The 14,740-nt window shown below is 34.4% G+C and overlaps 2 protein-coding genes across 2 annotated transcripts; both read right to left on the bottom strand.

The window, feature by feature from the left end:
• Positions 1-2,736: 2,736 nt before the first annotated feature.
• LOC147550752 (uncharacterized) lies at positions 2,737-5,530 on the bottom strand. Its single transcript, XM_086668494.1, has 2 exons — positions 3,229-5,530; positions 2,737-3,038 (listed from the first exon to the last, which is right to left on the bottom strand). The coding sequence occupies exons 1-2, from the start codon at positions 5,528-5,530 to the stop codon at positions 2,737-2,739; spliced, it is 2,604 nt and encodes an 867-aa protein (XP_086524620.1).
• A 2,987-nt stretch (positions 5,531-8,517) lies between these two features.
• Positions 8,518-9,963, bottom strand: LOC147550751 (putative F-box protein At1g32420). The gene has a single exon (XM_086668492.1). The coding sequence runs from the start codon at positions 9,961-9,963 to the stop codon at positions 8,518-8,520; it is 1,446 nt and encodes a 481-aa protein (XP_086524618.1).
• Between the last annotated feature and the right edge of the window lie 4,777 nt (positions 9,964-14,740).

The raw sequence follows: 14,740 nt of genomic DNA, 5'->3' as shown, positions 1-14,740 counted from the left end.
GTTGTTACAACATCTAGATGAATGTCACAACATTATACTGAATGTTTAGTTTGTTTGTGTAGTGGCCAGACAAATTAACAAATGTTAAGGCAAATTTGGAAATGTTACACAACAGCGGAGTATGTCCGTTTCAAAATCGAAAGTTCTCTCATCAGCGGAGAAGTGTAGGTATTTTAAATTGAATTTTGCTTTGCAATTTAACAAATGTTTGGGCACTGCTTAAAATGCTTAGAAAATGTTAGACTGATCTGAACATCTTTAATACAAAATTGTGGTGAACATTTTTCAAAATGTTCACACATCCTTTAAAATGTTAACACAAATTGTAAAGTGTTTTTAACAAAACGAGAACCAGTTGCTACTGTTAACATAACTGTACGGATTAGTGTTAACACATCCCGTAAAATGTTTAGACAAACTGTAAAGTGTTGCTTACAAAACGAGAAGTGGTTGCTAATATTAACAAATCTGTACGGAACAACAATGTAAACACCATGAAAATACCTTAAAACCAAGAACAACCTCACCAATGGAGCTTCAAATAAGTAGATCTACAAATCTATATATTTAACTCTCTACAAAACTATGAAAACACCATGAAAACAACCTAAAATCAGATTTGAAGTTTTTTTTGACCTCCATTAAGATGATTGAAGATATAAGATGATGAAGGTTGCTCAAACGAAGAAGATGATGAAGGTCGCTCAAACAAAAAAGATGATGGCTGAAGATGATGATTGAAGATAATGATTGGAGATGATTGAAAATAAAGGAAGATAATGAATGTTCTTGAAGAGGGTTTAGGTTTATGTAGAGATACAAATCTGGAAAAAAATTTAGAGAGAGAAAGAGATAATGAAGAAGGTTGAAGATGATGAAGTTGATGGTTGAAGACGATGAAGTTGATGGTTGAAGATGATGAAGCTGGAAATGTAGAGAAAGGGAAAGCTGAAAAAAATTTAGAGAGGGAGAGAGAGAGAGAGAGATTCAGTTTTTAAAGAGTGAGAGGGTGTTGATTTAGGTTACATATATATAAGAGGGCAAAAGAGGGAATATGAAAATAAATAAAGTCTTAGAGATACGAGTTGGGTCCGGATTGAGCATAGGGATGTGTATTTGGGTTTGATTTGAGATATTAGTTGATTATTGGGTTTTGGGTGGGTTAATAATCCCGGTTGGGTTTTTTTTTGTATTTGGGCCCAAAATTTGGGCCTTTCATCAAAATTTTCTTGACTTAATGGGGCTTGAACTTTGCAAAGGTAATATTTTTTTTTTCGCTCGGGATGAGGTGAGCACGATAACCGTCTAAGTTAAATTAATAGTTAAAGGGACATAAAGTCCAACAATTTAGAATGTAAAGTCCGAATTCACAATGACAAAATTTTTGATAAAATTCTTAACTTAATGACTCAGTTTCATTAAAAGACAAATTTTTTTCAAAGAGTTTCAAAATTTGACTTTGATCTAGACCATTCTTTTAACCGTGTGACTCATCGAGTCAAGGATTTTGTCAAAGATTCTTTTTGCACTTAGCATTTCCCTAAATTTATTACATAGTTATACCTTTAATATCCCAAATTCAATAAGCATGAAGTTCATCTCTTTTTAGAATCGAATTTGGGACTTCTAAAGTTTTGGAGTTTACGTGAACATCGACCACTTGGGAAACTAAATGTTCACCGTTCAAAGGTAAATTAAGAACCCATTGTCGTAATATTATAATCACTACTATTATTATATAAAATAGAATAATATTTTAATATCTTATAGGATTTTTGTGAGCATTTTGGGACACTTGATATTTTTATTATACAAAATTATATATATATATATACTTTGTATTTCAATAAGATCTTAGTTGACATGGGTAGAGTTGATATTTTTCGATGAACAATGGCTGTCACCTTTTATTAATCAATAGGATTGTCGATTACAATATTGATTTTATCGAACCTTAATTGACTAACAATGTCGCTCATCAAAAAAAAAAATTGACTAACAATGTAGGATGGTATCTCTGTCTCCATCCATCGTATACAAATGTGAGATTCTAAAGCATTCTTAACTAGAGCATAGGCGGCTCTATTTCCTTTATCGCATCATAGTTGACGAATATTAATTATTATTATATGAAATAACATATTTTAAGCTGATATTTTCGAAATATCTTATTAGACATGATAGAAATTGGTTGGATATTATTGGTATAGTTATTATTAAGTATTATAATTATTATTGTTATGGTGATTCTTTCTCCCAATCTTCTATGTTTTGATAGTTGTCTGTTCCTCAAATTATTCTAAAGATATATAGTATTTATATATCTTCAAATGTCGACCCATATAAGTAAATAATCTCCAAACGAATTATGTTTGTAACTAATGATCCAGAACATTTGAAATGTATCGTACGAAATACTGAGAGAAGTTTAAATGTTCTGAAATATATACGGAGACATCCACCAATGTCCTCATCCACTCCCCCTAAATATATAAAAAAGAATCAAGTTAATTACATAAATTGGCATGTGATGAAATCGAGAATCATACATACTTAAAGGTGAGAAGTTGCTCTCTGACACCCATTGAGCTCCTAGCTAGACTTAAAATTTCAATGCATGTGGGGATTAGGTTTTGGTGTGAAGAGAGAGGTCATCAAATCAAACAATATAGGTGTGTATAACTGAAAATGAGAATATATTTTTTTTTTATGGAAGGAGGTAAATACCTCAATTTATTAGCTATTCAAGCTTGAATTCATGTTGGCAATATCTGTCTCCAACTGACTTACAATGTAACTAGGAGTCTGATAAATCTCCGATGTTTGATTTTGATTTAAATTGAATGCATACTTAGCTAGTAAGTGAGCTACATTATTAGCCTCACGATTACAAAATACGAACATATTATTTTGTAGTTTTAATGCTTCCTCTTTAACTTCCATAATGAGTGGCTTAATTCTCCAAGGAGTATTATCCAAATCACCTGAACAAGACTTAACAATCGTTAACGCGTCACCCTCCAATAGACATTCATATTCTGGGATAGTCAACGCAAGTCATACAGCTAACCTTGCTGCGATTGCTTCTGCCTCCAGTGCGGAAGACGATTGTGTACTCGTTGTTAAAGCCATTAGAAATTGCCCTTTATCATTCCTGCACACCGCTGCCGCAGCTGCTTTGAAATTCGAGAACGCCCCATCAAAATTGATTTTTAACTTACCTCTTACCTTGAGGTGGGGGTTTCCACAATTTAACCGGTTCGAACATACTCACTTCTTCAGTGATTTCAAGGTTTGAGCCTTTTAATGAGAAATCAGCTTGCATTGCCATTGCCGAATTAATAATTTGGTATCCATTAGGTTGTATACCTTCGAAAACACATTTGTTCCTCGCCTTCCATAAAAACCAAGCTACATAAATTCGGAGTTCAATAATCTCTTCTTCTTCGTTGCTCCTTATCCAACGACATAACAACTTTTTAATGTCTTCTTCCCCTTCAACTCTCAATTTCAGCGGAGAGCATAACCAAGTTTCTCTTGCCTTGTGGCAAGTTCGGAATATGTGATCGAGATCTTCTTCTTCTTCTTTGCATATATCACAAAGTTTGGATACTTGTGTATTGAATTTTAACGCTTTTGTCTTAGTAGGTAATGCATCATGTAGCAGCCTCCAAAGAAAGGTTTTAACTCGTGGTGCTAATGTAATTGTATTCCACACTCCCCTCCAAGTTAAACCATAGTTCAGCTCCATTACTTTTGAGGAAGATGGTTTTCGTTTTGCTATCGAAGTATACAAAGACTTTGTAGAGAACTCCCCTTTTGTCGTATATATCCATATAATCTTATCGGACATATTTTTTGTAGATAATGGTATCTCGCATATTGCCTTTGCAGACAAAGCATCAAAAACTTCATATATTACCTTCTTTTTCCAATGTCCCTCTTGATCAATAAGGTCCTTGACTCGAAACAAATTTGGTACTTCCACTGTACTTTCTTTTTTGCTTGGCTTGAACCCCCTCAAGTTTGGTATCCATGGGTCGTCCCAAATTCGAATTATGTTACCATCCCCAACCGCATAACAAACACCCTCTTTTAAGAAGCTCCTCATCTCTAGAATACTCCTCCATATTGCACTACTGCCAGATTTTGCTATATGATCCCAGAAATTTTCATTTTTGAGATATTTAGCTTTTAATAGTCGCACCCATAATGTATCCAGTTCCGTGATGAATCTCCAAGTTAACTTTCCCACCATCGATTGGTTTACAATACCCATATCCCGGATACCTAATCCACCTTCTTTTTGAGTTGCCTGCAATTTTTCCCAGCCCATATAATGCATCTTATGTTTCTCTCCACTATGTCCCCACCAGAAATTTCTTTGACACTTTTCAATTTTATCCACCACTCCTTTTGGTACTATATTAGTTGATAGAAAATATATAGGAATTGAAGCAAGCTCGCTTTTAAGAAGTATCGTTCTTCCCGCATGAGATAAGGAACTTCTCTTCCACCCCATTAATTTCTTTTCAATCTTATTGACAATAAAATCATACGAAGCAATCTTATGTTTCGGCTTCAGTAAGTAATTACCTAGATACACATCATCCTTCTTCATTTCCTTCACACCCAATATATCTAATAGTTTCCCCCTTCTAGCCAGATCACAATTAGCACTAAACTGTATCGAAGATTTTTGGTAATTGATTAATTGTCCCGAACACCTTGCATAGGAGTCCAAAATCATTTTCAACTGTTCCACATTAGTTTCTGAAGCTTTTCCAAAGAAGAATAAGTCATCTGCAAACATTAGGTGACTTATACTTGGAGCATATCTATTCACCTTAAGCCCGTTGTAGAGACCACATAATTCCGCTTGATGTACCAGTTTTGTAAGAGTTTCAGAACAAAGAATAAATAAATATGGGCTGATTGAACAACCTTGTCGAAGCCCTCTTTTACTGAAGAAAAATCCTTTTGGCCTTCCATTCAACAATAATGAGAACGATGCTGTAGTCACACAATTCATAATAAGCCTATGTGTATTTGCAATAATTCCGAATTTTTTGAGCACCTCACTTAAGAACTTCCATTCTATCCTGTCGTATGCTTTTGCCATATCAACTTTCAGCGCAAAAGCGCCTTCTTTAGCTGTTGTAAGAGATATAGAATGAAAGATTTCCTGTGCTATAATTATGTTGTCCGAAATCTGACGACCTGGAACAAAAGCATTCTGCACTTGGGATATGATATTTCCGAGTAAAGGCCGAAGTCGATTAGTAATAATTTTGGAGACAATTCGGTATACTACATTACACAACGAAATAGGTCTATAATCAGCGGGTGTTTCTGGTACCTGCACTTTTGGGATTAGAGCAATAAAAGTATGATTTATCTCACTTGGAAGCATACCTGATTCAAATATATGTTTGATCTGACTTGTCACTTCATCTCCTATTGTTGCCCAACATTTTTTGTAGAAAACAGCTGAAAATCCATCAGGAACCGGTGCTTTACAAGATTTCATCCCTCTAATGACTTGCCAAATTTCCTTAGTGAATATAAGGTGATGAAATGATATCTCCTATATATAGTAATATAGCTTTTTTTTTTTTGTTGAACTCTATATAGTAATATAGCTAGGTAGAAAATAAATTAAGTATCTTTGATAGTTCTTCAACAACCAAATAAATCTAGATATATATAATGTTACATGTACACTGTCAACAAAAAGTGTTGGTGGAGAAGATTTGAAAGATATATAAAGTATATTCTTATTTCCTTCATAGTCTTAGATTTGGGTATAACAATTTAGGCAAGATATGATATCTATATTGTGTTGCTTAAATTAGTTGCCTGTATTGATCTATAAAACTGATGTAACCTCACCTCTAAGCTTCCATGAATGAGAAATACGAGCTCTCTTCTTCTCCCGTGGAGTAGGCTTAGCCGAACCACGTAAATCATTATCTCATTATCTATATTTTTTTCTTCTATAAAAAGAAGTATCAGATCCAACTCGATATGTATAGTATATTCGAACTAATGAAAGCTTGTATTGATTAAACAAGAGTTACAGCTTATATAGAGGGATAGAGGTTGTTAGAGTTTGTTAGGAAGGTTGTTAGAGTTGGTTAGGCAGTTATGGAGTCATGATATAGTGTAGCCATAAATGCTTGAGTAACAGTTGAAGAAGTTTGTTTAATCTTATCAGAAACAATGATCTCTTCACTAACCAGGAGGTTATGAAGTTCATTAATGGTTACTGGAGGATGACGAACTCTGATTGCTGCAGAAAAAGCATCATATTCAGGTGAAAGACCTCTTAACATGGTGATAATGACCTCATTTTTAGAACAAGGCGAACCAGCTGTGGCTAAGCTATCAGTAATCTTCTTTATTTGACCTAAATATTCTTGAACAGATTGATTTCCTTTCGTTATATCTCTTAATTTGTTTTGTAATTGAAGAATATGAGTGGTAGAAGACGCAGCAAAATTTTCTTCAAGAGTTAGCCATAAATCTCGAGAAGAATTTATACCCACAACATATGGAATAATAGAATCAGAAAGTGTAGAATTCAACCAAATTAGAAGAGATTGATCCTCTTCGATCCAATCAAGATATGACTGATTCATTGATTGATCATCATCATCATCAAATTGAGAAGGACAAGCTCTTGTACCTTCGATTATATCAAAACTTTATACTTTTTAAGTATAGGAAGAAATAGAGATTTCTAAGCGATGTAGTTGTCTCCTTGGAGCTTAATAGGTATCGCATTCGCCATTGAATTCACTAGAACAGAATTGATTTTAGGATTTTCCATGATTTGAAGCTAAGTTTGCTTGATTTGTAGTGAGAGAAAGTTGCAGAAGAAAGAAGAAGATGAAGACAGTAATCGAAAACCTAGAGAGAGAAAATAGAAGAAAAAGAGAGAGGAGAGAGAAGGATCGGTTTTGCTCGTATGAGCTTCTAAAGCTCTGATACCATATTCGAACTAATGAAAGCTTGTATTGATTAAACAAGAGTTACAGCTTATATAGAGAGATAGAGGTTGTTAGAGGTTGTTAGAGTTTGTTAGGAAGGTTGTTAGAGTTGGTTAGGCAGTTATGGAGTCATGATATAGTGTAGCCGACTCTACTTAAGCCTAAACACAACAAAACCAAAATTACATTTACACCTCCTATACACCTTCTTTACACCACTCATACACTCTTGACTATTATAGTATAAGGTAATGACATATAATTACCTCATACCGATAACGAGAGACTGCAAAGGGGTTCGTGAAGATCCAATCAAGAAAAAAAGGAAGAGAATAAGATATTCGAAAGATCCTTAACTACTATACTAAAATTAATGTTTAAGGTGACGAGTAGTATTGGTGAAGTCCACCCTAGTTGGTCGGTAACATGAGTTTCTTTATATCGTAGAGACTAAAGTTCGAGCTTTACTGTTTCAAAAAAATAAAGTTGCAGAAACTATGTACCCGAATTAAAAACCTAATAACTATCACCTTTGTTTCCATTAAGCACCTGTGTCAAACACTAAGAACCTCCAAGTTTTTCAATACTAATATGGCACCAAATTACTTGTCAATAAGTCTTTAACCAAATAGTCTAAACCATTTAGGAAATTAACTTAATATCTTAAAGCAAATCAAAACTCAATCCAAAAAGAAGTTATAAGACCATCAAGGCTAGTCCGATAAATTGTTTTAATCAACAATGATCATCATCTCCATTTCAGAAGGCATATATAGATCTTTAGGGCAGTTTCTACTTCTCATTCTCCTTTTACTTGGCTCTCTCACTATAAACTGAATTGATCAACCACATCTGTCTCCCTGCATTACAATCAGACAAGGAAGTCAACAGAGTATCTGCATTACATATGTAATATATATATACAAGTTTCTCTTCATGAATGGGTATAAGACATGCATGTAATATATGTTCCTTTTTTTCTTTAAACTATTTTTGCCATGGTAGACATCGTGGATACTCTTGTTTTGGACATTCAGAATCACTTCAATTTGTACGTAAACGTTGTGTGAGATACAGTATATATGTAACGTCTTGTGTGCATGTCCTAAGCGGAAAAAAGTACTTGTGAGCAAAACAATATTCGTTAAGACCTGAAATAAAAAAAAACACGGAAAAACCTACGAATAAAAGGCGTAGCTAGTACAATTAATACAAGGAAAGGATTCTTATAGTCTTGTCTAGTTTCCTTTTCTTTAGTAATTGTGTCTGGTAGTAGTCGTACTGGTGACGAAAACATATACATGTGTAGTCGTATTAATGTCAATGTTATTTATGGTTATAGTAATAACCAAACTAGCTAGCTAAGAAGGCTAACCATACATGCATGAGGGAAATGGCATTAGGTAAAAGATCATTTCATTAGAGACAACTAAAAGAAATCAAACTAGGTCTTAAAATATTAGGATAGTGAACATATACAATATATTCTAACAATATCAAGAGGAAGAGGTAGAATATTACTTACTTATGGGAGAGGTACCAAGCTATGCTCATAGATAGTTGCTTGTATGTACTTGTTCCCCAAACCAACTTTTTCATACTTGTTGTTTTCGATATCATATGAATATATTCCCATTTCAGTAGACTTCTCTTCATCGTTGAATTTAAACAGAATCTTCCCGTTTTCAATCTTCAAGAGTTGAACAGCAGATGACAACAAACAAAATGGAGTATTAAAGAGTTCTATCCCATTGATCTCCTTAAAAAAGTCCTTGATATCGATAGAGTAATCTTGAACCCAATAATACCCATAATCAGTACTAGTAGTACCACTAGTAGTCGTTGAATCGCCTTTTGTTGTTTCCGACACCTCATTTGTCTCTACTTTCACCATTCTCCATATCTCAAGTACAATAGCTCCAAAGAGCTCATAATCAACTTCACTAATGATCCAAATAATGAACCCAAGACTTCCATTTAAGTCCACTAGTTGTACAATCTTCCCTTCCTTTTCATATTCTAAACTAAAATGAGTAGGAAGAGGATATGTTAGTTCAACAAACTCTTCTCTCTCGATATTGAACGATACAATTATAGCATTCGCATGAAATCTAGTCATAACTACCCAATACAGTACTCCATCTATAAAAACAGCATCATTAAGAAGTGGGTATCTAGGACTTTTGATTTTTCTCCATGTTTTAGTTCCTAGTGTGAGAATTCCACATTCGATCCAATCCGGATCCTCTGATTTGCAGCAAAGACAGCTCGAAGAAGACACCAAAACTACTTTATATACTAAACCAGTTTTGTATGAGGACGAAGACGAAGATGAAGATGGCGGTAGTAGTAAGGGTGGTGAAAGAGAATATCCAAAACCATAACCTACTTTTCTTCTTAAATGATGACCATGACAATTTGGAAGAATTTTGAAGTCTAAAGTAGTTGGGTTACATATATAAGCCGATTTCGAAATGAAATCCATTATACAAATCAACCCATTTACTGAAGGTAATATGATTGGTGATTTGAGAGGATGGTGATTATGAATTCTAGATAATAAATCATTTAAAGTGAACTTAATGGAGAAATAAGTCATCTCAATGTCATTAGTTGGTATAAGCTCCAAACAACTAGAAGAAGATGATTGTTTCATATAGTAAAAACTGCCCCCATTAAAAGTGATGATTCCTAAGTAATTCTCTCTTATGGGTCTTAAGACTCGATTAATAAAAGTGAGATCGGTCGAGATTGTTTTCGACCATTTTTCGATGTTCATAAATTTTAGTATATTTTCTGGAGGTATTCTTACTAGTACTTCATAGAACAAATAGTCAGGGAGAAAGCTGAAAATCTTAACTGAATCTGAATCTGAATTTGAATCAATAGTGATGTTGTTGTTGTGTATGATTCTCTTCCCTTTTCTTGTGACATCTTCCAATGTTGTCAAACCCTTGCTTTTCTCTTCCATTCTCTCTGTACCTCTGTCTCTTCTCTATAGGAATAGAAGAAACTAGTCTTATGCCATCTTCTAAGTCTGTCTATTTTTATTTTTATTTTTATTTTGGGTTGGATTGTATTGGGACTAAATATATGTTGAGATTTACCACTATTTGACACAAAAGGTATATGAGACATTATTTGTGGCAATTCTTAATTGATAATAAATGCTCCCATTATGAAAATTTAACAGTTATATGTAGGAGGGTTCTTCTCTAACATGTGTCTTAAAGGACAAAAGAGTTATTAAGACTTTCTATTTTTAACAAGTTAGTAATAAGGGCTCTCTTTACTAATTGTACCGATAATAAGAATGTTTTGTTTAGAAAAAAACAAAGAACTTAGATTTTAAAAGATGTTAGAAAAACACGTGTATATATACACTTATTTGGTATTTGTCATTTCTGTCAAATGATGGTCACAAGTGATGTAACATTACTACAATGATGTAATGAAACCTCTTAGAATCAAAACATGTTAATGGTAATGAGAAATTGCTAATAATAAGAAAGGAAATTGGATTGTATATCCCGTCGTTACGTATTTTCTGCTAATGTGATATCATACACCTTGTATTGTAACTGGATGGTCGATTTGCTTTATTTTGGAATAAAAGATTTGCATTTTCTAAGAGCATCTCCAATGCAAGACTCAAGAAAAACTCTAAAAATCCTATGTGTCAAGTGTGAAAAATGGATCTCTAAATGGTCTCTTTCCTATTTGGCCATTTAGAGACACTCTATTTGAAAACCATCTCCACTGCAACACTCGAGAGAAACTCTAAAAACCTATATTTTAGTTTAAAACTAATTGATTTGCTTATGTGGCACTTAGAGAAACTCAAGAGGACACTCTAAACTTAGAGTGTCCTCTTAAGAATCTCTAAAACGAATCTTGACACATCACTTTAGAGATTCATGTTGAGTTTTCCATTGGAGATGGATTTTAGAGAAAAACTCAAAAAAATCCTATGTGGCACTCTAAGATTTAGAGTTTGAGTGTTGCATTGGAGACGCTCTAAACTCAGTAATTCAAGTTGTTGGTTTGTTATTGTTCAAATACATTAGAAACCATGTTCAATTAATGAAAATCAATACACCAAACTTGTTTTTCTTTTTCCATTTTTATTGTTTTTGTTAACCAAATAATTCATTATTTAACATGTTAAAATAAGAAAAATATGATAAATGCCTAAAGGTGGGATTCAGATCAGACGGGCAGTCCGCGAATAACTACTCTCCTCGTTCGGACGGATAAGACACATCCCATCAATGACCGCTCAAACCGTCGAACTAAACGGAACTTACTTTGTGAGTAAGCCCGTCCATGACCATTTTTTTTTTGCACTTGCCAGTCGACCAGACACCGGGCAGAATGTCCAAATCAGAAGCAAAGATAATCATTATATTGAAAAAGCACAAAAAGCACCTTCAATGTAACTTATTACATACATTTAGGAACAAAATAAAAACAACTAGAAATGAAGAAGTAAGATTATAGACAGCATCACTTGGTTGGTATTTGGATGAGACTTAGACATATTGTGTCAATACTTAGATTCGAAATCTTGACTCGCCATTATGTTGCCAATTGAATCGAGCGATCGAGCTTCATATGTTTCAAGATTCAGTTTAATTATCTATACGACTGTCAATCGAAGATTGCAATTATCCTAACCATCAGAATAAAGTCATGTCCATTTGGAAAAAAAATTAAGAAATTACATATTCAAATAATTTAGAACTTCATATCCACAAAAAAAAATGTAAAGATGCGGCAACAAGGAGCAGACAACAACACTGCAGCAGCAAGGAACATCCGACATCAAGAAGGAACATCAACCAGCAACAACAAGCAGGAGCAGCAGCAAGCAACAACCAGCAACCGACATCAAGAGCGGACATCAACCATCAACAACAACCAGCAACAAGGAGCATCATCAAAACATAAAACAAAGAAAAAAGTAAGCAATAGTGTCAGCAGAGTCGGTTTTGATATAGCAAACAAGGGAAAAAATAAACAACAATGTCAACAGACTCAGATTTAACAAGCAAAGAGAAAAAGTAAACAACAGACCCAGAAACAGTTCTCCGTGAAGAAAATCGAGCAACAAGTGAGCTATTCATTGATGGAAGATGAAGAACAAAAGTCTCAGTGGAAGTTTTAAAGAATAAAGGCAAGATACCTCAAAAAATGACTACGTAATAAGTGCTCGTCAGTAAATCGCCGGGAATATCTGTCTAAGTTAGACATGACATTAATATGACGAGAAACGACTAAGGCCTCACGCCAATAAAAAGGAGACGCGTGTCCCATGCTTGACAGAAAGGTACCGTGGTCAGTTACTCAAAAGATAATTCAGAAAAAGCATGGGTAGTAGATAAAAGAAAGTAAAAGATAGACGAAAGAGCTTCAAGAATATGATGAAACAAAAGATAAAAACAGAAAAGATATGACACAAATAAATGTTTGAAGATGTGATAAAAAAAATGTTTCTTGATGGTAAACCAAAATCAATAAACAACATGCAAGAACCAATATGCAACAAAGAATTAGAGGTTTGAAACCGTAAAGATAAATAAAATTGAAAGTCTGAACCTAATTAAGCAAGAAATCGAAGAAGAAGTTAAAAAAAATTAAAAAAAAAAAAACAAACAAAAGAAATCTTAAGATAGTCTAGTCAGAGAGTCGAAGTTTGTAGACGTCGGAAGTCTACTGGTCGGAAGTCAGAAGGTCGTAGGGGTGGGAATTTTTTCCGAAAACCCGAAACGCGGTCTAAAATGCCCGAGTTCGACTGATAAACGTTCAACTCGAAACCCGACACGGGTCGTGCACCCGACCCACCAATAGATAGTGGGCAAGATTGGGCTTCATCTAAAAAATTCATGCCCTAGTGCCTAACTTGTTTGTTAAGCCCGAATAGAAAGTCCGTGTATAGGCACCCCTGAAGTTTGATCCATGTGTGAATTTATTTATCTAGATGTAACCGTCTGGAAAACAATACCCTTTAGTTTTATTTTATTAGAAGTCGACTACGATCAACGTACGTCGTCACATTTGGCATTGATACATCAAAGATGTGATAAGCTCGATAACCGCCCACTCAAACTCTAACAGAACCGGGCACATAGCCCAACTAAACAATGGCCTAAATCCCAACTACATTATTTATACCCTAATAATCCCAATTCAAATAAACTAAAGATTTCACCTTCTTTTGGATTCGAACCTGGGACCTCCAGGGCTTTCTGGAGTTTTTGTCAACACCTTGGGACCACTTGGCTACCAATGGTTGACAATACCCTTCGGTTAAGGCCGTTAGATTTAGGTCGATGGCAGGTTAATGCTTATAAATTAATATGACATTAATCCCATTCCCCCACACCCTAGATATATTGCGACACCTTCTTACAATGTATGTAGAGAGAAAATGAGAGATAGAGAAAGAGAGGGAAGAATTTATTTCTCAAATTCCCATTTCTATTAGCTTTGATTTCATCAAAAGTTATTTTAGATGTTCATTATATATCTAGAAGAAAGAAGATGAACTGAAATCGAAGTACTCAATTCTAACATTTACATTTGCTCTCTCTTCTTGTTCTTCTTCTTCAATCTAGCTCTATTTCTTTCCCTCATTGATGCAGGCGCATAAACATGTGGGCCCACGTCCACGCGTGCCCACATCCTATTCGGCCATAATAGTAGTTTTTATTAGTATAGGATTAGGAAGTTACTTTAATTTGATATTTCTTTATTTTGAAGTTTCTATGTTTTGAGTATTTTATTATTTTAGGAATCCTAGTTTGAGTCTATCTAGGAAAGTTTGTTATCCTATAAAAGGAGGTCTAGTCTATTTTATTATTCAGATTGAAGAGAAAACCAAATCAAAGTTTATAGTTTATTAAGTTTATTCAGTTATTTTACCGTTCTTCCTTTACTTTATTTATCGTTTTTATATTTCCGCTGCGTCTACATCAAGTGGTATTCAGAGCCATCAAAATTCTGGATTTTTTTTTCGTGAAGGTTAGTTTTTATATCAATGGATTCTTCGTCTTATAGTGATGAAAGTTTTTTTGAAGAAAGATCTAATTGCGAGGAAGATGATTTATCTTACCAAGAAATTTATTTCAATGATCGACAAGAAGATAACTTCTCCTACTATGAGGCAGAAAATTTCGATGAGTCGAATATGGATGATTTTGGATACGAATGGAAATATTCAACACATAACTATGAAGACAAAATTCCAATTGAAGAAAATCATCATAACCAAAAGAAGCATTTGACATGTTCGTATGATTGGGAACCCGGAGACGAATGGGGCTATTCAAAACATAACAATGAAAACAAAATTCAAATTGAAGAAAATCATCAAAAGAAGAATTCGACATATTCGTATGATTGGGAACCCGGAGACGAACCAAGTAAGTCATATTTTTTTCCTTCCCCTCCATCTTCCTATTGCTCCATAGAACAACCAAATCATAACAAGTCTTTTGGAAATCCCTTGCCGACGCCACCATGGTATTCCACTTATTATTTTACACCAAGCCAAAACCCTGAATCCTCGCTAAACCCTAGCACCATCCATCACCCATCTTTCCCCAACCAAAGCCTAAACGAAACTTCTCCAAACTGAAGCATATTCGGCCACCCTTTACCACCCTACCAAACCCTAGCCGAAGCAACACCAAGCCCAAGAGAAACCGTCCAACAGAACCTACCCACTCAAACCCTAGCATATCAAC

Source organism: Eschscholzia californica, unplaced genomic scaffold (assembly GCF_041429995.1).
Source record: "Eschscholzia californica isolate CP2 unplaced genomic scaffold, dmEscCali1.0.p SCAF_3, whole genome shotgun sequence".
Classification (NCBI taxonomy): domain Eukaryota; kingdom Viridiplantae; phylum Streptophyta; class Magnoliopsida; order Ranunculales; family Papaveraceae; genus Eschscholzia; species Eschscholzia californica.
This window is presented reverse-complemented; position numbering and strand designations above follow the sequence as displayed.